General features: G+C 42.5%; 1 protein-coding gene across 1 annotated transcript; it reads left to right on the top strand.

The window, feature by feature from the left end:
- The first annotated feature begins 1,343 nt into the window (after positions 1 to 1,343).
- Positions 1,344 to 13,486, top strand: LOC125632341 (myosin regulatory light chain 2, smooth muscle minor isoform). The gene is made up of 4 exons (XM_048840374.2): positions 1,344 to 1,498; positions 10,657 to 10,855; positions 11,101 to 11,262; positions 12,969 to 13,486. The coding sequence occupies exons 2-4, from the start codon at positions 10,672 to 10,674 to the stop codon at positions 13,139 to 13,141; spliced, it is 519 nt and encodes a 172-aa protein (XP_048696331.1). The 5' UTR covers positions 1,344 to 1,498; positions 10,657 to 10,671; the 3' UTR covers positions 13,142 to 13,486.
- Positions 13,487 to 24,446: the final 10,960 nt, after the last annotated feature.

The raw sequence follows: 24,446 nt of genomic DNA on the forward strand, positions 1-24,446 counted from the left end.
CAAGATGGACTACCACATCCAGGCACTACTGTAACGTAAGTAATCAGAAATGAAAAATTTCAACTTGGTGAAATGGTTTTCACTCTATGAATTGACACTCGATCACTATTGATTACTTTGAGTGATCGGGCAAGTCATGTGGTGTTGGGTCTGCTCCAGGCACTTCTGGCACGAATACTTGGTGCATGAAAATGTTAAATTCCATGGACGCACACTTTGAAATTAATTTCCTAACAGTGTATATGCCTTTAAGAATGCCTTGGGGACACATTCGCAGAAAGAACCCCAGAATGAGGGGGAGAAGCAGCGTGAGTGAAACAAATTAATGAAACTATGAGCGAGACTCCAAGAAAATACTGAGCTGTGCATGACAGTTGTGATCCTCAGCCAGTTACCAATGGCAGATAGGGATCGGTGCAGTTGGAGGGTCTCAAGAAGTTGGGCTCCTGGAACACTCTGCAGTTGGGTGACAGCTGGGGGAGTTCCTAGCACCTGGGATTCTGGGACACTCTGTGGTTGGGTGGCAGGTGGGGGGGTCCCTGGTAGCCAGGATCCGGGGACAGTCTGTGGCTGGGTGACAGCTGTGGGGGGTCCCTGGTAGCCAGGATCCGGGGACAGTCTGTGGCTGGGTGACAGCTGTGGGGGGTCCCTGGTAGCTAGGATCCGGGGACACTCTGTGGTTGGGTGGCAGGTGGGGGGGGGTCCCTGGTAGCCAGGATCCGGGGACACTCTGTGGTTGGGTGGCAGGTGGGGGGGGTCCCTGGTAGCCAGGATCCGGGGACAGTCTGTGGCTGGGTGACAGCTGTGGGGGGTCCCTGGTAGCCAGGATCCGGGGACCCTGCGTTTCCGAGCCAGTTGGGACTCGGGCCCCTTAGACATGGCAGTCCGGGTTCGGGAACTGCGCGGCCATGAGAATTGGGCGAGGGGCCTCCTCCCTGGTGGGCCGCATATCGCGCAAGCGCCCCAGGCCGTTGCCTGTTTCTCGAGCCGGCGGAGCGGGCATACGCGGCGGCTTGGGAGCCTGCACCTCGGGGTGCGGACGCTTCCGCCTCAGCCGGGACTCGTACGACGCGCGTGTTGTAACAGCGGCAAACAGGAAACGCCCTGCGATTCCCTTACAAGGGCATCACCAGCTCCCTCTCCCCCGCCCCGCCCCGCACGGTGGAATGCGGTGAGCGCACCGGACTGCACCATCACATCTCGAGGGCGGGGGGGTGTAGTCCGAACCAACTCTCTCGGGCGGGGGTCGGGAGTAGCAGGCTCACTGCGGAGCAGCCGCACTTTCCTCCCCGGTATCTGCGCTGCGGTGGCTCCCGGAGCCTGACTGGCGCGTTCTCCCCGCCGATGGTGTAGCCCGGGTCCCTTCTTCCCCCCCCCTTGCTGGCCGGGCGGTGGTTCGGTCTAGATCGCACTCTCCGGAAGTACCAAGGCAGCTGGAGCAGCCGCCGCTTTCTCCCAGTCCCGTTCCGATCTGAGGCTCTGCTACAGCCGCCGCCAGGTGAGGCCGCGTGGCGCGGGCCGGGGGGAGGGGCTGGGTTCGGGGTCGCCTGGGTCTAGTGTCCAAGTACTCGCGCTGGGCGGGAGGCCGGCCCGTCCCGGCCGCCCCTGTGGGCATTGGCTGGCAGGGGGCTGTTAGTGAGGGGTAGGGCTGAGTCCCGCTGCCCCAGGCTGGGGGGAGGAGGGGTGGGGGACAGAGTTGCTGCCCCTATGTGGAGTGGCGGTTGGTGGGTGGGTGGGTCGCAGCCGGGCTGAGCTGCCCCTCCTGCGCGGGGAGCAGGCTGCCGGGGCTGCCCCGCCCGGTGGGCGTGGATGGGAAGGGCCGCCCCGCTGATGGGCCCGGGCGATGTGTGTCAGGCGGTTCTGAGACTGGGGCCGGTTTCACTAGAGCAGGGGTCTCAAACTCAAACGAGCACGAGGGCCACATGAGGACTGGTCCATTAGCCCAAGGGCTGCACCACTGACCACCACCACCCCCTGCTGCCCTGGCCCCCACTCCACCCCTTCTGTGAGGCCCTACCCTGCCTTTTCCCACCCCTTCCCTGAAATCCCCACCCCAACTCTGCCCCCCTCCCTGCCCCTAGGGGGTGCAGGAGGGGGTGCATGGTATGTCAGGGGGTTTGGGTCAGGGTGTGGCAGGTGGCTCAGGGCAGGGAGTTGGGATGTAGGAGGTGTGTGGGGTGCAGTAGGGGGCACAAGGTAGGGGGTTGGGGTTTGGCAGGGGGTTGGGGTGCAGGAGGTGTTCGGGGAGCGGGTCCGGCCCGGCACACACCAGGGGCAGGGCAGGGCAGGCTGCCTGCCTGCCCCCATGCTGCTCCGGGAAGCTGCCGGGACCTGGCGGAGGGCACAGAAGTCTGTGTGTTGCCCTGGCTGCTCCTCCAGGTACCTCCCCCAAAGCTCCCATTGCCGGGAACAGGGAGCTGTAGCCAATGGGAGCTTAGGGGGAGGTACCTGGAGGAGCGGCCAGGGCAACACAGACTCCTCTGCCCCACACCCCCCAGGTCCTGGCCGCTTCCTGGAGCGGCGCAGGGGCAGGCAGACAGAGAGTCTGCCCCTGCCCCCCCCCCCCAGGTAAATGCTGGGGGGGCGGGGGTGCCGCAGGGAGCTGGCAGGCCGCAGAAAATAGCCCTGCGGGCTGCGTGTTTGACACCCCTGCACTACAGCCTTTACAGTAGCACCTTGCCCTGGGACTGTGCCTCGGGGCTCTCGGTGCAGCTCAGGGTCATGGCCTTTGGCCAAGGTGGCCAGTGCGCTGGGAGGAAGCGGAACCCTGGGCAGCTCCATAGCTGTAAGGAGTCTGGCGAGAGATGGGTCCGAGCTGGGTAGCGCCCAGGGAAAGGGACTGGTAGGAAACAGCTGCAGAAACCCATGGCAGGGAGCCACCAGCTGGTGTAATGCTGAGCTCTGCAATCGCTCGCACTGTTTGGTGGCTGAGAAATTATCAACTTGTGCTCCGCATCCTCTGTAAACAGAATAGATTTTACCCTGTCCCTGGTATCATGTGGCATGACCCCAGCTACCTTTGGACTTCTCAATATAAGAAATTTACACAGTTTGGAAACTCAGGAAATAACTTGGGTGGAAAGAGATGCAGGCACCTAAACCTTACTACATAAATTGCCTTAATACATCAGCCTTGCAAAACTTGCTTGGGGTGATTCTTGTTCTCTCTTTTTGGAAGCTGAGTGAAGTAGTTTTTCTCATTTCAGTTATCATGGCACTCAGTGAGTGCGTAGACTTTATGCCTGGGATGATGATTCTCCTATGATATTGCAAGGTTGAAATACCGTGTTTTTCATCAATGGAAAATGTATAAAGATTGCCAGAGTAGCTGACAAAATAGCTAATGGTGAAAATGCAGGATGTGTGCTCAGATTAAGATATATATTATTTATATATATATTAGTTGATTAGCACATATATTAGTTGATTGTTCTGTAGGTCATATTTTAGCAGTGCATCCTTGATCACAATTCATCTAAAGGAAAAGCTCCAGTATAATGAGATTTTAATTGTGACTTCTACTTTCTAGCATGTGGACAGCCACATTGTCAAACAATCAGAAGAGCTAAATAAGTTTAGAAGAGGTGTGATATGTTTCTGAATAGTTAACACACAAAGTGTCCAGCTATTATCTTGAGCTAAGGCACTTATATGGCCCCCATCACTGTACTGTCTGTGTGCTTCACAATCTTTAACGTATTTATCCTCACAACACGGCTGTGAGGCAGAAAATTACTGTTATCTATTACTATTTGTAAAACGGGGAACTGAGGCACAGAGAGGCTAAATCACTTGCTCAGGGTCACACAGGAAGTCCATGGTGGAACAGGGAATTGAACCTGGTCTTCCAAGCTCTAAACCTAGTGCCCTTACTGCCAGACCATTCTTCCGCTCTAAAATATTTAAACTGGTGTCTTAATTTTTAGACCAATATATGGTCAGATAATCAATCTGTGACCCTCTATGTTGACCTAGGAAATTGAGTCAGATCCTGTTCCCATTGACTTCACATTTTTAATGAGCCATTCTTAAACATACTGGAGGCTGTACAAAATAAATGTGACAAATATCCTCTTTAAATTTCTGAAATAAAACAAACTGATCTCAATGCGAATACCCACATGAGTAAGAGTTCAGTGAACAAGGCCACTACAACAGGGCCGTTTTGAAAGTTGATCACTGAGAAAGTAATGGGAGAGGATAATATCTTAATTTAGTAGCGTTCCCAAATACTACGGTGATGAGCATATTAAAATATAGTGTGCAAACAGAAGGCAGTAACTTTTGGTTACTCCTTGATTCCTACCAGTTCTATAGAAATGAAAAACTTATTCCCAGTCTCCTAAACCAGGGGTGGGCAAACTATGGCCTGGGGGCCACATCCAGCCCGCAGGACCGTCCTGCCCGGCCCTTGAGCTCCTGGCTGGGGAGGCTAGCCCATGGCCCCTACCCTACTGTCCCCACTCCCCTGCAGCCTCAGCTCGTTATACCGCCAGTGTGATAAGGGGCAGGGGATCCTTGGGGGTAGTCAGGGAGCAGGGGGGCGGTTGGATGGGGTGGAGGTTCTGGCGGGAGGTGTAGTCAGGGGATGGGGAATGGGGGGGTTGGATAGGCGTGGGAGCCCCAGGGGGCCTGTCAGGGGGTAGGGGTGTGGATGGGGGTGGGGTCCTGTGGGGCCAGTTAGGGGCAGGGAGTCCCAGGAAGGGGCGGTCAGGGGACAAGGAGGAGTGGGGTTGGATGGGTCAGGGATTCTGAGGGGGTGGATAGGGGGTGGGGACCAGGGTGTTTGGGGAGGCACAGCCAGCCCTTTGTCCAGTTTCAGAACCTCAGTGTGGCCCTCAGGCCAAAAAGTTTGCCCACCCACGTCCTAAACTATCTACAAAAAGAAAAGGAGGACTTGTGGCACCTTAGAGACTAACAAATTTATTAGACCATAAGCTTTCGCGGGCTACAGCTCACTTCATCGGATGCATAGAATGCAACATATAGTAAGAAGATATATAAAATATATACATACAGAGAAGGTGGAAGTTTCCATACAAACTGTAAGAGGCTAATTAGTTAAGATGAGCTATTATCAGCAGGAGAAAATAACTTTTGTAGTGATGATCAAGATGGCCCATTTAGACAGTTGACAAGAAGGTGTGAGGATACTTAACTTAGGGAAATAGATTCAATATGTGTAATGACCCAGCCACTCCCAGTCTCTATTCAAACCCAGGTTAATGGTACCTAGTTTGCATATTAATTCAAGCTCAGCAGTTTCTTGTTGGAGTCTGTTTTTGAAGCTTTTCTGTTGCAAAATTGCCACCCTTAAATCTTTTACTGAGTGGCCAGAGATGTTGAAGTGTTCTCTTACCGGTTTTTGAATGTTATGATTCCTGATGTCAGATTTGTGTCCATTTAGTTTTTTGCGGAGAGACTGTCCGGTTTGGCCAATGTACATGGCAAAGGGGCATTGCTAGTACATGATGGCATATATCACATTGGTAGATGTGCAGGTGAACGAGCCTGATGGCATGGCTAATGTGATTGGGTCCTATGATGGTGTCACTTGAATAAATATGTGGACAGAGTTGGCATCGGGCTTTGTTGCAAGGATAGGTTCCTGAATTAGTGTTTTTATTGTGTGATATGTGGTTGCTGGTGAGTGTTTGCTTCAGGTTGGGGGGCTGTCTCTAAGCGAGGACTGGCCTGTCTCCCAAGATCTGAGAGCGTGAGGGATCATTTTTCAGGATAGGTTGTAAATCTTTGATGATGCGCTGGAGGGGTTTTAGTTGGGGGCTGAAGATGACAGCTAGTGGCGTTCTGTTATTTTCTTTGTTTGGCCTGTCCTGTAGCAGGTGACTTCTGGGTACTCTTCTGGCTCTGTCAATCTATTTTTTCACTTCAGCAGTTGGGTATTGTAGTTTTAAGAATGCTTGATAGAGATCTTGTAGGTGTTTGTCCCTGTCTGAGGGATTGGAGCAAATGCGGTTGTATCTTAGAGCTTGGCTGTAGACAATGGATCGTGTGATGTGGTCTGGATGAAAGCTTTATCCACAAAAACAACAAGGATTCTGGTGGCACCTTAAAGACTAACTTAAAGACTAACTAACTTAAAGACTAGTTTTATGTGAGCATAAGCTTCCGTGTGTAAAACACCACTTCTTCAGATGCATGGAGTGAAAATTACCAAATTGGTAATGCATCTGAAGAAGTGGTGTTTTACCCACAGAAGCTTATGCCCACAAATCTGTTAGTCTTTAAGGTGCCACCAGACTCCTTGTTAACATTTGGAAAGATCATTAAGTGGTCTGCCGAGACCCTCAGCAATTTTCAAGTGGTCTGTGGGAAAAAAAGTTTGAAAACCACTGCCATATGTGACTGCAAATTCATATTGAATGTACTGTCCACTATCACCTCTAAATCTCCTGTAGCAAATTTCCTGGTTCCTTACTGTCATTGAATCTACTCCTGTCCCTCCACCCATTAAGATATAGAAGATTGTGAAGTAAATTTTTTTCCAAATTGAACTGTATTTGTGGTTTGTGTTTTTTCTCCATGGATTTACCTCTAATCTCTGCAGTAGTCTGTTTTTTCTACATGCACAAAAGAATAGAATTGTAGGAGAGAGATTGGCAAGGAGTCACTTCTTCTGTATGTTTGATTTGGATGGCCCTTTACCTTACAGTATAGTCTCAATTATCAGAGCACAATGAAGAACTTCAGATAATTAAGGGGATTGTCATTATAACAAGTGTTGAGGGCATTACCCTGTTCTGGGTAGCTGTGAATCTGTGTAGAGGTTCAGATTATAAGGATGAGTTGTTGTTGGCTTGCTACCTGAAGTGTGTCCAATTTAAGATTTTAAGTCTTGTGTCTCAAAAGCAGATTGTTAGCTTATTAGCTTAATGGTTTATGGTGAGCTGTGTTACTTCAGAAATAAAATGGATTTCCTGACTTTAAATCTGAAATTTTGTTTTCATTGTACTCTGAACACTTGTTTTAGGGAGATTGTTTTGTGTGGGGGGGAGGGGTGAGAAAACCTGGATTTGTGCTGGAAATGGCCCAACTTGATTAACATACACATTGTAAGGAGAGTGATCACTTTAGATAAGCTATTACCAGCAGGAGAGTGGGGTGGGAGGAGGTATTTTTTCATGCTTTGTGTGTATATAAAAAGATCTTCTACACTTTCCACAGTATGCATCCGATGAAGTGAGCTGTAGCTCACGAAAGCTTATGCTCAAATAAATTGGTTAGTCTCTAAGGTGCCACAAGTACTCCCGTTCTTTTTGCAAATACAGACTAACACGGCTGTTAGTCTGAAACCTGTTTTGTGAAAGTGTAATGAAGAGCATTGCTGGGTTACTTGCAGTTGAGCTTTGTTGGTTATTTTTAGTTCAGAGCATAGCAGTTTGTTTTTCATATGTCAGAAGAATGTTGTATGTGGAACGTAAGTTTTAAAAGTGGAGAATTAATCAGTGGGTGAAATCAGTAATGCTATTTGTAGATATACTGGGAAGACTATAACCTATGCAGTGGCCTCTTTTTATCATCTGGAGGCTTGGTAAAGCGCTCGCTCTCTTGGATATAAAGCAAGGTAAAATACTTTTTAATTGACAAAGAGATGTGACCTTTTAGATTTAACTGGATTCTTAATTGCGTACTTTAATGTTGATTGCTCACCTATTGCAGTTGTTTACTGTATTTAGTTAACTTCAGTTCACTTTTAAAATGAACTAAAATTGCACCCTTCCTTTAATTGCTTTTTTTTATTTTGGATAGACTGACATCTCCCAGATCACTTTATAAGCAATCTGTTTAAGGAGTCACTGAGAGACTATTTTCTGTGACTCATTGATCACCTCTTTTCAGAGGTGCAATTAACTTTTAGAGGTAGCTTGTTTTAAAGATCAGCCTTTGATATTGTAAATTAGCCAAACTGGGATGTTTTGAATGTAAACATAGGCTGGTGGTAATAGCTTCTTGGACTCTTAAATTGCAGGTGTTTAGCCTGAAGCTCATAATCAAGGAGCAAATAAATTTATGGCATGTATCAAAACCCAGTCTGGGTATGATGCAGAATTGTGGCACACTAAGTTAGCACCTTGTAGTTCACTTTTAAGATATCTTAAGTTTTTGTGAGAGATAAAATTATTAAATCCAAATCTGGGTTGATATGGACAGTAATATAGGTTAATGAGATACTGTCATCTTGAAATTATTTTTTTTAAATGAGCTGAGTTAAAAATAGCTTTAGGATACACCTACTCTTGAGTTTATCTGCTAATTTTGGTGGCTTTACAATCATTTTGTTCGTTGCCAAAATGTTTCTTTACCCTATTGCTGTGTGACAGATGAAACTAACTACATAGGGGCAAACAGGGAAATTGACTATACAGAGAGCTAGCTATGCAATGCCCAAAGTAAATAATCTGGAAAACGGTAGTTACTCTGTTATAATAGGTGTTACAACTAAGTGTAATTTTTTTTTAATTTGACAGATGTTTCTTTAAATATGTAATCTTCTTTACCCACAATTCTTACATTTTAACTAATCAGTAAGGCCCTGATTCTGAGGACAGAGCTGCATGGGCAGGCCTGAAATCAACAGGATACCCTATGGGCACAAAAGTCCACCCATGCAGATCCAGTTGTAGAACTGAGACTTTAGTATTTAAATTTCAATCTAGTGGATCAGTTCCAGTGGTGTTGTTAAACTGGCTTAAAAGGTAAATATTTAAATCACAACTGAATGGATACCATAAACTTTAAAGCTTCACTTCTGTCTGAATTATCTTACTTACTAAAAAGAAAAGGAGTACTTGTGGCACCTTAGAGACTAACCAATTTATTTGAGCATGAGCTTTCGTGAGCTACAGCTCACTTCATCGGATGCATACCGTGGAAACTGCAGCAGACTTTATATACACACAGAGAATATGAAACAATACCTCCTCCCACCCCACTGTCCTGCTGGTAATATGATCACTTTAGATAAGCTATTACCAGCAGGACAGTGGGGTGGGAGGAGGTATTGTTTCATATTCTCTGTGTGTATATAAAGTCTGCTGCAGTTTCCACGGTATGCATCCGATGAAGTGAGCTGTAGCTCACGAAAGCTCATGCTCAAATAAATTCGTTAGTCTCTAAGGTGCCACAAGTACTCCTTTTCTTTTTGCGAATACAGACTAACACGGCTGTTACTCTGAAACCTTACTTACTAAGTGTTAGTTGTAACATCTGAGGTTATTCTTTGTTTACTTGCACATTTGAAAATACTTTGTGTAGTCAATTTCACTGTTTCCCCAATTTTATCAGTTTCCCATTTCACACTTGCAATATGGTTGACTTTTTTTAAAGCATATTGTAAATCCACAGACTTGTGTAGTATCTGAAACTACCTTGCTTTTCAATATGCACTAGATTGTATCCCTTCAATGGAGTAATTTCATAGTTTAAAATGCACCTATTGATATGCTGTATTAGTTCAGACTTCTTGGTTACCTAACAGATTTGTGCAGGAAATGGCCCAACTTGATTATCATGCACATTGTGTAGAGAGTTGTCACTTTGGATGGGCTATCACCAGCAGGAGAGTGAATTTGTGTGGGGGGGTGGAGGGTGAGAAAACCTGGATTTGTGCTGGAAATGGCCCAACTTGATGATCACTTTAGACAAGCTATTACCAGCAGGACAGTGGGGTGGGAGGAGGTATTGTTTCATATTCTCTGTGTGTATATAAAGTCTGCTGCAGTTTCCACGGTATGCATCCGATGAAGTGAGCTGTAGCTCACGAAAGCTCATGCTCAAATAAATTAGTCTCTAAGGTGCCACAAGTACTCCTTTTCTTTTTGCGAATACAGACTAACACGGCTGTTACTCTGAAACCTGTCATTGTTTGTTTTGCAACTAAGCCCAGACTCCTCCTCTCCCCCTCCCCTTCACCCCACCCCCCACAACATACACCAGACCCTCTAGCTGATGATGCTGAAAGGACTTTAACACACACACAACTTTCCTGGGATGCTGTGTTTTTGTTCTCAACTGCCTAAACCAAACAAAAACTTAAGAGTCACTCTATCTCTGGTCTCAGACTGACTGAGTCTTTACTTCTTCAACTAATATAACAAAGTAAATAACTTCAAAGTAAAAGAGAATCACCTTTTCCAGGTATCTAAGCTTGTGAGCTCCTTGGCCCCACTCAGACAAGGCTGGTTTCAGAGGAACAGCCGTGTTAGTCTGTATTCGCAAAAAGAAAAGGAGTACTTGTGGCACCTTAGAGACTAACCAATTTATTTGAGCATGAGCTTTCGTGAGCTATAATTCTAACTGCCATCTTAGCAAGGCAAATATATGCTGAAGTACAGAGACATGGGTATTGGGGGCATCTTTTCAAGGACCAGCTTGATGCAGACTGCTGTCAGCCCAGGAGAGTTTTCCTCTGAACCCCAAAGGGCCAGTAGACATAATCACAGTTAAGCTTCTAATAAAAGAAAATACAACAAAAGGTGGATGGTAAATTTGTGGATCGATGTACCTTTTGCACATTATCCAGAATTCAAACTTTTTTTCAAGGAACTGTGATATAGTTTAATATACAACTCTAATTCTTAGACATCTGTTTTAAATTTAATTTCCTATACTTTAGTCACTGTTTTTCTCCCCTAGAATCCAACAGCCATCATGTCTAGTAAAAGAGCAAAGACAAAGACCACTAAGAAGCGCCCTCAGCGTGCAACCTCCAATGTATTTGCAATGTTCGATCAGTCACAGATTCAAGAATTCAAAGAGGCCTTCAACATGATTGATCAGAACAGAGATGGCTTCATCGACAAAGAAGACTTGCATGATATGCTCGCTTCCCTTGGTAATGTTTATTTCTCCAGATGTCTATTTATCTGATATTTGTGGCCCCCATCACTGTATTAACTGAGCATTATAAAATGGCTATGTGCCTGTTGCAATCATCACAAGAGCATGGCTGTTAACTTTTTATACATTTTTGAGCTGCTTTATGAAAGGTGTTAGTCTGTTTAAAATTAGCAAATATAATTTGGTGGATGAATAAACATATTATAATGACTATCAAAAATATGAATACTTTAATTATAGGAAAGAATCCAACTGATGAATACCTAGATGCTATGATGAATGAAGCTCCAGGCCCCATAAACTTCACTATGTTCCTCACAATGTTTGGAGAAAAACTAAATGGCACAGATCCAGAAGATGTAATCAGAAATGCTTTTGCTTGCTTTGATGAAGAAGCAACAGGTAAGTAGGTGAAATATCAATGCTGGGTTATCTGCTTTTGAATCTTTAATAAAAGGATTTCTTTTATTCAGCCATGACTGTAAATATATAATGAATTTAATTAGATCATTTGAGGTTATTATGGGCTTCTAAGGACTTGTCTACATGGTGCCTTTGCGCATGTCTGCAGAGATGTAAATCTCAATGCACACCCCTTTGTTGTGCATTAACTGTCCCATGCAAACTCTGGTGTGTAATAAAGGTCCATTTATGCACATTTAATATAGTGCTGCTGGACTACATTAATGTGGACTAGGGAACTTTTAGTGCACATCAGCAGGTCCATATGAGCCAGTTAGTGCACAACACACTGATGCACGCTAGAATTTACACCCTTGCTGGTAGACAAGCCGTGAATATACCCAGTATACAATTTTCTGATAATCATGACTTAATTTTTTTATTTTATTTTGCAAGTGTCAAAAACACTTAATGTAATTTTATCATCTCTGCGGCAGAAATGTTAAAATATTGGGCGTAAAGACTGTTAAACCCATCCAGTTGCTTAAAATCCATCTATCAGAACCCAAAATACTGAAAGCCATTTAAAAACAAATGTGGTGACTGGGAGCTGTCTTAAAATTATAGGAAATTTAAAAGCTTAGAACAGTAGTTTTCAATTGGTTAATGGAACACCAGTTGCCCACAAAAGACTTGCTGGTGAGCTGCAGAGTTGACTTCCAACACTTGCTGGCTCCTCATTTCCTCCTGTTAAACTGTATTTAAAAGAAAACAAAAAGATGTATAAAATACCTAATTTTTTTATGTAAGAAAAAGTTGTTGCTATAGCAATGTTTATCACCAATAGGAGGGGGAGATATGGCTCACACATCCTATTGTGGGAGGCTGTAGTCCATGCTGTGTCAAAGTTTGGGAACCTCTGATTAGAATTTGCCATTGAATTGATACTAACATACAAATATATCTGAAATATTAAGATTTCTTCACGTCTTTAGCCTTGACATTTAAGTTAGGCTAGATTCAGCTCCCATTCAATATGAGCTGGATTGTACTCACTTGTCTTAAACATTTTTTACTTAAAACTGCTGAGCATACAATCAGTGAAAACTTCCATGTAGAAATGTTTAAGACTGTCTTAAATCTATTTGTTTCAACCAAAATATAAACTTAATGTCTTTCCAGACAGACTGTTTTGATGCAATTTGAGGTCAGTTCTTGCCATTGAAGTTCTGGGATTATTGTGTGGAAAAAGCTATGAGAGGTTGTCACGCAGAATGTACCAGATCAGGCTATTCATCCAAGTCTTATGGTGGCCATTACCTTAAGTGTCAGAGGGAGCTGGAAGGTGTAGAGGCTCTCATAATCCTGTTGTAGCACTTCAGTGTGACTCTGAAGCATAAGACTTGGATATAATCTTGTCTTGCATAACTAAACACTTTATCTTTGGCAATTAAAATAATCCAGCCCTGTTATTAAATGCAGCCACAGTATTTAACTTTGGCCTCCTGCAGTCTTATATTGACAGCTTTGTGTCTTGCTTCTCCCTGGAGTTAATGCTTAAATAGGCTTGTAAATATTTATTCTGTCTTTCTTAAGCAATATATGTGTGATTACTTAACTCCAAACTACAAATTTTTTCTCTTTGAAGATCCAGTAAGAAAACTCTTTTTGGTTTATCCTGATTCGCTGTACACATTATATTCCAGGGTTCATTCAAGAAGATTATCTGAGAGAGCTGCTGACGACAATGGGAGATAGATTTACAGATGAAGAAGTAGATGAGCTGTACAGAGAGGCACCAATTGACAAAAAGGGAAATTTCAATTACATTGAATTCACACGTATCCTTAAACATGGAGCAAAAGACAAGGATGATTGAACAAAATATCAGACACCTGCAGCTAGCTCTAGTTTTCACTTGTGTTTATTTTTGAGGGTTTTTTCCTGGTAGAACCTGTTGCATGCATCTACCTTTTTGAAGCTTTTGCCTTTCTCAGTATATTTATCTATTCCAGGCCATTCTGGCATATTTGCACCTGTATAATCAGACTGGATGTGGGGGGATGATATTGTAGTGAAAAGAATCTGGGGACAAAGATCAATGAATTTGAAGGCCCAGGAAAAAAGTCTCAATGTTTCTGGTTTAGCTGGATTTTTACATTTTTGTAATAAAAATGTCCTTTTGAAATAAAGATTGCTATATAAATAAAATATCTCAAACTGTTTTGTGAAGTGACATTTTCTTGTTACTAAATGTCATTTTTAAAAGCATATGTACCTAGTCTTTATATCAGGGTAAGACTCAAGATGTTACAGTGAGTTTACAGTTTATAAAACATTTGCATTAAGTACTGTCTCTTCACACTTAAGTGAGCAGGGATATTCAATTTTATAATATTGTGAAAAATACTGGTACCTAAATGTTAACACTCACAACTAATGGCTTTAGTCTCTGAAGGGGAGTCTGGCTGGTGTAGGCGTAAGCAGAATGGGTGGGGAAGACTATTGCAGTTGGGCAGCAACCAATTCTTTCTTCCCTGAATTGTGCTGCTGATGTAAACAGCTTTCATGATTTTTGTGTGTGCATGCTGATTAGCCCTTATTTATTTTCCTTTATTACAAGGGTGAGAGCGTTTGGAAAATTGTAACTTGGAGAACAGGAATACAGAAGATAAGACAAGCATGATGCTGATGATTCAAGTAGGAGGGGACATATTTATATTTCCATTGTGCCTACTTGCATCCTCTCCCGCCGCCAATAACTTGTTCTAGACTGAGATGTCTACACTACCACTACTGAATGACTGCATTTTAAAAACGATATATTGTTGCTATACAGGCCCCTTGATTTCATGTACAGCTTCGCAGCATGATTAGAACTCACTTTTTCTTCAGCTACACATTCTTAAACAATTGTGCTAATGTTATGTGATGAATTTTAATTATGACCCTTATCAATTAAGTACATGTGCTGTTGTCATGTTCTAAAAAGTAGGATGCAAATAGTTAATCATTTATTACATTTCTTGCCCGTACACAGCCCCCACCTTCTTGCAGGTCATCTTTCCTTAGCCACCAGTTGGAATGGATTTCAATCTGCTGCCAGTCCCCTACTTCATTAACCTGGTCCCAGGACTGTTTGTGGAATCCCATTGCACTCCCCTTGTATGAGGGTTAGGGGAGTGGGAATGACAGGGTTGTCTCCTTGATGTCAGACATTAGGAACCCTAACACCCTTTTTCAGTTTCTGTAGGAGATGTCTTCATTCTCCTAATCCACTTCCAATTCTGATTTATCTGGGAACCAGACTCCTATTGAATGCTTATGTGCACAGGTCACCTGCCAAGTTGCAATAAAATAGTTTTACAACCTAATCTATCCACTGACTCATGGGGCAGCTAAGGGGAACCCGAAAACGCCTATCTACCCAGCCCAACCTGGCACTGAGAGAAAAATTTCTTCCCATTCCCCAAAAAGGGGGACACATGATGCTCACAGCAAGGCCCAAAAACTCTGCTTCTACTCTTAATTCCAGAAAGTGGAAGATTTTTCTTTCCTCTGCAGACTAGTCTCTTGTCTTTCCCACTCCGCTCCTTGTATGCATGGGAGCCAGTACACTTCTGCACCCTTCTGCCTACCTCCTCAAGTCTGTGACGGGTGAAATCCTTAAAGTGTCAATAGGTTTTCTTTCCACTGTTGGCCTCTCATGTCTGAGGCAGGGTGGGACACTTGAGTGTAGAAGTATAGTACTGCCCTCTTACTACTTGCAGGAGCTCTGGACAGAAGTACTTACTCTTCTTGGTATTCCACTTCCTCTAAAGCAGGGGTTCTCAAATAGGGGGTTGGGACCCCTCAGGGGGTTGCAAGGTTATTACATTAGGGGTCATGAGCTGTCAGTCTCCACCCCAAATCCTGCTTTGCCTCCAGCATTTATAATGGTGTTAAATATATTTTAAAAGTGTTTAATTTTTAGGGGGGGTCACACTCAGAGGCTTCCTATGTGAAAGGGTGACCAGTACAGAAGTTTGAGAACTACTGCTCTAAAACCTTATTCTTGCTAAGGGTTTTTAAGTGGGGAAGGGGAACGTTTTAAGATGAGCATGGCACTGTGAAATAATGTATGTCCACAGTTGCTGTTTCATATAATGTAGAGATTCCTTTTTCTAATATTGTTGGTGTTTCTAGCATGGCAATTCCTGGAGATGATCTGTTTCTTTTTTGTAAAATACGTAGTTTATTTCCCCTTGTTTTTTCTTAACCCCCCCCCCCCCCAGATGTTCTGGTTTAACTTGGATTTAAACTTGGAGAGTGGTCAGTTTGGATGAGCTGTTACCAGCAGGAGAGTGAGTTTGTGTCTGTATGGGGGTGGGGGGCTGAGAGAACCTGGATTTGTGCTGGAAATGGCCCACCTTGATTATCATGCACATTGTAGGGAGAGTGGTCACTTTGGATGAGCTATTACCAGCAGGATAGTGAGTTTGTGTGTGTGGTTTTTGGGAGGGGGGTGAGAGAACCTGGATTTGTGCAGGAAATGGCCCAACTTGATTATCATGCACATTGTGTAGAGAGTTGTCACTTTGGATGGGCTATCACCAGCAGGAGAATGAATTTGTGTGGGGGGGTGGAGGGTGAGAGAACCTGGATTTGTGCCGGAAATGGCCCAACTTGATGATCACTTTAGATAAGCTATTACCAGCAGGACAGTGGGGTGGAAGGAGGTATTGTTTCATATTCTCTGTGTGTATATAAAGTCTGCTGCAGTTTCCACGGTATGCATCCGATGAAGTGAGCTGTAGCTCACGAAAGCTCATGCTCAAATAAATTGGTTAGTCTCTAAGGTGCCACAAGTACTCCTTTTCTTTTTGCAAAGACAGACTAACACGGCTGTTACTCTGAAACCTGTAGTTTAAAATAACATTCAACAGTTTTGCCTCAAATTTTTCTGGGTGGTCTTTTTCCCCCTCTATGCTTTAATTAAAACCAGTTATTTCTACATTTCCTAGTGTATTTTTATCCAAGTTGTAACTGGCAGTTTGCCCGTATTCATTGCTTTTCTTGATTGTTCTGGGTTTGGTTTGGTGTTTCCTACCTAGCTGGATAGTCTTTGTCCTTTAACAACAATGTTGCCGTTCCAGACCATCCAGCCAACTCCTCCTCCCCAGTAGCTGGTTTCCAATTGTCCCAGCGCTCCTCTGCGTAGTTGCTATGGCACACCCTGTTGGAATATCAGTAAGACCTCAGTAGCAGCACATTTTTGAAAAGCCATTTGCCAAATATGCAATAAATTCTTTCCTACAACACCCTGATAGGGATGTTGCAGTTAGGGGAAACAATCACTTAGACCTTTAAGAAACAACAGCAGAAAACACATATTTAAAAAGTGTTTTGTAACATTAAAACTAAATAATAAAAAATACCCAACAACCTTGACTAGGGCATCATCCTTTCACATTTAAACAACTATCTGGGTGTAAATAAATATATAATGCATATAACTTCACAAACTATAGACTTCATTATGCTTTTGGTTGTTCGTGGATGTGGAGGCTCACCCTAGGGGGGAGGGATAGCTCAGTGGTTTGAGCATTGGCCTGCTACACCCAGGGTTCTGAGTTCAATCCTTGAGGGGCCATTTAGGGATTTGGGGCAAAAATTGGGGATTGGTCCTGCTTTGAGCAGCAGGTTGGACTAGGTGACCTCCTGAGATCCCTTCCAATCCTGATATTCTATGAGAAAAGTGAGTTGAGATCCAGATCTGTTTTCTTCTACATGACTTTTCTCTGCCACATATAATAATGGGTGTCTTTCTTAGCAGTGGGTCTTAAAACTTGTCATATGATGGACCTCCCAATATCCAAATCCCTCATACCTTATGTTTGAATTAATAATATTAATTTGGGAGACCATCACACACTAATTTAACCATGAATTCCAAAGGCTAAATAGTATTTCATACAATTGCGCTAAACATGCTCATAGCCTAAAAATAAGCAGTCACTATACCCAGTACAGTAACAAAATATTCATAAGCATGTGATCAGTATACTTACAAATAGGCTAGACCTAGGAAAAGATCTTATTCTGGTGTGCTCCAGCACGATCGGGTTGGGTCTCTCAAAGAACCTTCAGAGTCATGGTTCTATACCCTTTGCTAACTTCCAAGCTTTAGCAGAAATCCAGTCCAAAGCAACTTATCCTTGCTACTTTCCCTTCTCCAAGGCCTTCCTTTCTTATCTCTTTCCCTTCTTGCTGACCAACAGCTTTTTCATTGCATTTGCGTTCACGTAGTCTTTACTTTTAAGATAATATGGGTAGGAAGATCCTTGGTGGCTCCTTTTAAGACAGATTTTTTTCTTATTTAAAACCAGCTACAGTCACTGCTAGCAGTCAGAGGCCTTTTTAAAATTTTCCTTGTCTCATTAATTATTCTTTGAACCAGACATCCTCCCTACTCCATTCCTTCTGGCATTAAACATTATTTTCAAGGCCTTCCATCTACTTGCTAGCAATAGCCTTTCTTTACAACACCTATATTTCCTTAACCAAACTTCAGCTAACTCTAATTCTTTAATTTCATATTTATTCTACACCTTAGCTCCTGATATGTTCCATTTGGCAACAAGTAGGTAAGGAGCCTATGGATTTATCTCATTCTATCAACCAAGATTTTGGAAACCACTGCCTTAGAATTAGTATCTGTCAAGGTTCTTTATATCAAACTGAAAAGCACATCATCCACCTCCACCTGGTATGTTTGCCCACTTCATAAAGAGCAGAACTTGTGCTGTAGGTTCTCTTGTGCTGTGATGAATATTCCTCTGATACCATTCTCTATCATGGGTCTTCTTAATATAAAGGCCTGGTAGCCAATGTTCTCATATAACCTGCATTTCGACAAACTGCTGCTCTGAATTTTCTGGAGCCCATTGCAAAACAATGGTTTTGTTGCTTATGCCTTTTATGCCTCCCTTTCTTACAGTGTTCATAAAATTTTGTATATACAATCTGTAAGCATCTCATCAGGAAGACATTTGTCACTGATGAGGAACTTCCAGAGATGTTGCTGTACTACTCATGCTTCCCTTCTGAGTTAAAGTTTGCCTAGTACCCACGCTGTAATGAAAGAGACTGACCAGCCTGCAAGCGGGCACAATACCATCCCAAGGCAAGGTTATCAACACAGGCAGCGAAGAGACCATATAAGAGCATCAGATGCATTTGTAGCAAGCTAGCCAGGAATGTCTAAACAGCTGAAGTTGGATTCCTGGGGTCATGAGGATGTCATTACTAATCCACTTCCAAAAATAAAAAATAACTTGTTCAGTCCCTGAAGCAGAGTTTGAAACACTGACAATTTGGGTTTAGCATTGTGTAAGGAGTCAAAAAACTTGGAAGATACCAGCTTAACCTACTTTGAATTCTCCCATAGTGCTCCTATATAATGGTCTACATATTCCACACCAAACTAAGTTTCTGCTGAATGGTTGTTCCGGTCTTTTGCAAACTGACACACATTTTATTTAGGAGATTCTTAAATCTGCACTGACATATCCGTTCTCCATGAAGTCCTGTTGAAAAGTGCAATGATTTATTTTATATGACAGATTTACTCTGAGTCTTTACATCTATGAAGGTCAATCTATTCAAAGAGCCAGTAAAGCTTCATGGAAAAATCTGAAAAGCATTCTGTTTAAAGATAATACTGCTGATAAATATTTCCTGTATTTCTTTCTCTCTGATTTTTACTGGGACTATGTGCATGAACACAAGATCTTTGTTCCTTAAGGCTACATCTGCTCCTGCTACTAATTTTGAACTTGAATTAATAATATATTCATACATATAGTGCTTACAACATTAAAATATTAGACAAACATTAAATCCATCATAATACACTATAACAAGTTACCGATGTCATAGAAGTGATAGCATTATTTTGAGGTACTTGTGTTTTGTATATACAGTGAAGGAGGAGGAAATCTGTTTTACTGCAGATCTGAGGACTAGTTTTAGGTTGCTTTCAGATGGCTGGGTTCAGCACCATAAATTAAAAGGAGAAAATGTGACTAACAGGCCAGATCCTCAACACTGAAATCAATGGTGCTATTCCTGTTTACACCTGATTCAGTGTGCCATTCTGGGAGGCTGAAACTGGCCTGCAGCATTCTCTTTTAGTATTGCCAGAAACCTATGATGAGGTAAATCCAGAGAGGAACACTTCATCAGACACCACATCATTATCCATTTTTATCTTACAACTTTGGTTTCTCTAATGGTAAAAATGGAGCAGTTAAGTGGGAAAGAAAGACAAATATACTAAGTAAAAATACAAAAGCAAATTAACGGTGAGGTAAAGAAACAGCAAGCATAAGAAACGTCTTCCAGTTTGTGAGCTAATCATTTATGAAGTATATGTTTTGTAATGTCAACACTATATCACCCCACAAGTGGTGTGATTTTGAAATGGCCCCACCAACCAACAAAGCTTCATGGGCACCATTTCACAATAAATATTGAACAAAATAGTCTAATCTTTATCCTGAAAATCTAAATGAAAACACTACAGTATTTTTTACTTTTTATTGTTTAAACAAACAAACAAAAAAAACATTTCAGTCCTATTGGCTCCAACCAAATTTTTGTTTTCTTGCCTGTTGTTTGGATATATAATATCAAATATGTATAGAACACTGATTCAAGACACAAGGAGAGGCCATGATCTGCAAACATTCGTGCATGTGCTTAACTTTTACTTCATAATAGAGAAAGTTAAGTATGTGCATAAGTGTTTGCAGGATTAGGGCCTAAGTTTCTTCTTTAAGCTACACCTGTCCTTATCAATATACACTTGTTTACTTCTATAAGATTTTTAAGACCACAGATTTTATCCATATTTACCTTTAACACTGGTATGAAAAAGGTGTAATAGGCAAAATATTTGATTGCAAAAAACTGAGGTAGAAAAACAATAAATGGAGTCATGGCTCAACCGGCAGCATAATAAATTATACAAAATAGAAATATTAAAGGATAGAAATTATGGGGAAACCAACTTAAAAGTCATGGGTGGTTTCCATAAGCAAAGTTCCAGAAATAATAGCTAGATTTCAGAAGATGGGTTTTCCAAACTGCACAGTAGCCATCAATGGCCCCCACATCCCTATGCTTTGCTGACAAAAAGGGGTGAGAGACGATGAAGTGAGCTGTAGCTCACGAAAGCTCATGCTCAAATAAATTGGTTAGTCTCTAAGGTGCCACAAGTACTCCTTTTCTTTTTGCGAATACAGACTAACACGGCTGTTCCTCTGAAAAAAGATTACTGTTGACTTGTTCTGCAAAGATTAATGGACCACAGAGTAGGTACTCCTGAATACCAATATGGGAAACAATGGAAAGGTTTATGATGCTGGGATGCTGAAATTAAGATTGTACTTGAAGGGGAAAGAAGGGACCTTATTTCCCAGAAACTATATAGTGCTCTACAGTGTGTGAGTGCCAACATTTTCAGTATGTAGAGTTGCTACAACTTAAATAATTTTTACCTAATCAGAGATGTAAATGGACATTTTAGCAATAATCCATTCTGTTTACATTTTTTCCTTTTCTCTAAAAGAGAAGTATTGTATATCAAGACACTGATTTATGAAAAGAATCTTTATCAATCATTCATGGATCATCTTTTCCTGTTTATCCATACAATTAAGTGAGGCTTCCTTTCCTGCCATTACAGCTATCACTTTAATAGGCTGTCATATATAGTCATGAGAAAAGTTTAATAATGCAACTGATGAAAATGAAAGAAGATGCAGGAAATGAGATCTGATAACTAGGTACTGGCGATGTATTTTTCTAAAATAACAATGGTTCAGAATTCATTTTTTTATTATTCCTATTTTCAACATTGTAAACCATCTACAACTTCCTCACACCCAGACTCCTCACACTCTGTGACTTGAATACGTAAAATGTAAATTAATCCAGCCCTCGAGCACATTAGAAAAATTCCAAAAATCCAGAAGCTTTTGGGTCCCAGACTAATAACTTCCCCTGACCACATTTCAGTCCTCAGCCTCAGGAGGGTACTTACATTTGAACCAATCCTACCACTTCTTCAAGGGGCTGCATTAATGGGATCATGAACTCCATAAAGGCAAGTGCAGAGGGGGGGGGAAATGAATTTGTGCCCTTTTTGTTAGTTACTTTTATGATGTATGAAGCTAGCCTAAAAAGGGGGTTTCTGCTTATTTTTTACTTCAGAAATATTAGGAACATCATCTTGTTTATGCTGCGGATCACTGTTGGGAGATGTGAACTGGGATCATCCTCAGCACTTAAATTGAAAAGAGGGAGGAAAGGTTGACTCTTTACCAAAGACTTTAACAAAGAGGTCTTATCTTCCATACCAACAAAACAAACAAACAAACAAACAACCCCAAATAACAATAAAAACCACTTGTCCTCTCAGCTAATCAGGTTTCATTATCCTAGTATCTGTGATGTCATAAATCTGCTAGTTCTCTAATCATCCATAAAGACTTCCAGGGTAGATAAGACCTGAATTTTTAACGTAAAACAAAAAAACAGAAAAACATAATTTTTTTGAGGACACCTTCATTTAAACAACATATAAAACCAAAAAAAGGTTACAGCCCCACTTTTTTTCTTCTGCAGGTCAATTGTAAATCCTGCTGAACTTCAGTTTTGGCCTCCAACCACTAAAATCTGGCTCCCTTAGTTTTCTATAAGGTTTTCCTTTGGCATCACCAGCGGGTGGTCATTTGTCCATGCGCGTCACAGCAAGCACTGCTTTGAGTCACTTCACTCAGGCTGCTGTGCGGAGGGTGTGAGGCTGAGAGCAGGCCTAGGTAGGGTTGCCAGGCATCCGGTTTCCGACCGGAACACGCAGTCAAAAAGGGACCCTAATGACTCCATTAAAAGTCTGGGCCGTTGAAAGTCTGGTCGGTCACCCACCGCGGGGCTATGGCAAGCTCCCTGTCTGCCCTACTTCCATGTGGCTCCTGGGAAGCTGCTGGCATCTCCCTCCAGCTCCTAGGCATAGTGGCTGCCACGGCGGCTCTGCATGCTGCTCCTGCCCAGACTGCCGACTCCACAGCTGCCATTGGCTGGGAACTGCGGCCAATGGGAGCTACAGAGGTGGCGCCTGTGGCCGGGGACAGCGCTTAGAGCGGGGGTTAGCAACCTTTCAGAAGTGGTGTGCCAAGTCTTCATTTATTCACTGTAATTTAAGGTTTCACGTGCCAGTAATACATTTTAACGTTTTAGAAGGTCTCTCTCTATAAGTCTATATTATATAACTAAACTATTGTTGTATGTAAAGTAAATAAGGTTTTTAAAATGTGTAAGAAGTTTCATTTAAAATTAAATTAAAATGCAGATCTTATCAGTTTAATGTGATCCTTGCCCTTGCTTTTCCTTGCTGAGTTTTCCAATGTCTGGCACGTATTTGGATACTTTAAGCTGCACACAGGCTTCTGAGTGATCAGTTGTTAACCAGCTCCAAGAGGGACAGAGGACAGATTTCATGTGTGAAAATACCTGTTCACACAGGTATGTGGATCCAAATGCTGAAAGCATTGCAAATGCAATTTTCTTCAAACAGTAAAATTTCACTGGCAGGGACGTCGAGCAGGTCAGAATAGAGGCCCCATGATCTCTCTTGGTATCTTCAAGTGCACTCCCACAGATCTCCAAAAACTTTGATGCCCACAATTCTGAGCTTTTTAACTGAATGAGCTGCATTTTGAAATCTTCAACACCCATCCATTGAAATACAGACAAATCCAAGTCGCTTTTGTTGAATTTTTCAGGTTTAATTAGAAAAGAAAGCATTGGGCCAAATTGCTGGAAAGCTTGTAATCCGTCAGAAAATTCCTATTCCAGTTCTTGCATGTACATTCCAATCTCATCGACACTGACAGTGCAACGTGTCTATAGCTCTTTTATGTGTTGGAAGTAGCGGAAAGTCGAAGTTCGAATATCCCGAGAAAAAACTGCTAATTTTACAACAAATGCCTTCCAGGCTTCATAAGGATCCAGAACCGTTTGCCCAGCAGCCTGGAGACAGAGGTTGAGTTAGTTTCGGTGAGCGGTGATGCCAGTTAGCAACATGAGCTTACACACCCATTTGTCATCATCCAGTTTGGGGTAGTTTTGTGCTTTCTCCAACAAAAAGGCCTTGATTGCATCAAAACAGTTTACAAAGCACAACAAAACCTTGCCACGACTTAGCCACTGAATGTTGCTGTGAAGTGGAATGTCATTAAAAGCACTGTCCATCTCTTCTAGCAGTGCTTGAAACAGTCCGTGAGTCAAAGCAGATCGAGCAACAAGGAAATTCACAATTTGCACCACTGTATTCATCACATTATTAAGCTCTGAATTAGAAATTTTAGCACACAGGTTTTCTTGATGGATGATACAGTCAAATTTAACTGTCGGGTGGCCAATTTGATCTTCAAGTAACTTTACAAATCCCTTCTGTTTTCCGACCATGGAAGGCGCACCATCTGTTGTCACACAATATTTTTCTGATGTCAACTCCTCGTTCTTCAGAATGGTTTACAAAACTTTCCACTATATCTTCCCCCTTTGTTGTGCCATGCAGGGGTTTTAGGCAACAAAGTTCCTCTTGGATTTCATCTGAAGCACAATATCTTGCAACAACTGCCAAACATGGAAAGTTGTTTATATCCACGCTGTCATCAGCTGCAATGCTAAACACTGCTGTGGATGAATTCAAACTGGAACAGGTACAGAGAAGGGATACTAGGATGATCCGAGAAATGGAAAACCTGTCTTATGAAAGGAGACTCAAGGAGCTTGGCTTGTTTAGCCTAACCAAAAGAAGGTTGAGGGGAGATATGATTGCTCTCTATAAATATCTCAGAGGGATAAATACTGGAGAGGGAGAGGAATTATTTTAGCTCAGTACCAATGTGGACACAAGAACAAATGGATATAAACTGGCCATCGGGAAGTTTAGACTTGAAATTAGATGAAGGTTTCTAACCATCAGAGGAGTGAAGTTCTGGAATAGCCTTCAAAGGCAGTGGGGGCAAAAGACCTATCTGGCTTCAAGATTAAACTTGATAAGTTTATGGAGGAGATGGTATGATGGGTTAACATGATTTTGGCAATTAACTGATCTTTAACTATTCATGGTA

This window comes from Caretta caretta, chromosome 2 (assembly GCF_965140235.1).
Source record: "Caretta caretta isolate rCarCar2 chromosome 2, rCarCar1.hap1, whole genome shotgun sequence".
NCBI lineage: Eukaryota > Metazoa > Chordata > Testudines > Cheloniidae > Caretta > Caretta caretta.

Coding starts and splice junctions, on each gene's coding strand:
- LOC125632341 (XM_048840374.2), top strand. CDS start 10,672: ATGTCTAGTAAAAGAGCAAAGACAAAGACCACTAAGAAGCGCCCTCAG. Junction 10,856..11,100: donor TGATATGCTCGCTTCCCTTG/GTAATGTTTATT, acceptor CTTTAATTATAG/GAAAGAATCCAACTGATGAA. Junction 11,263..12,968: donor CTTTGATGAAGAAGCAACAG/GTAAGTAGGTGA, acceptor ATTATATTCCAG/GGTTCATTCAAGAAGATTAT.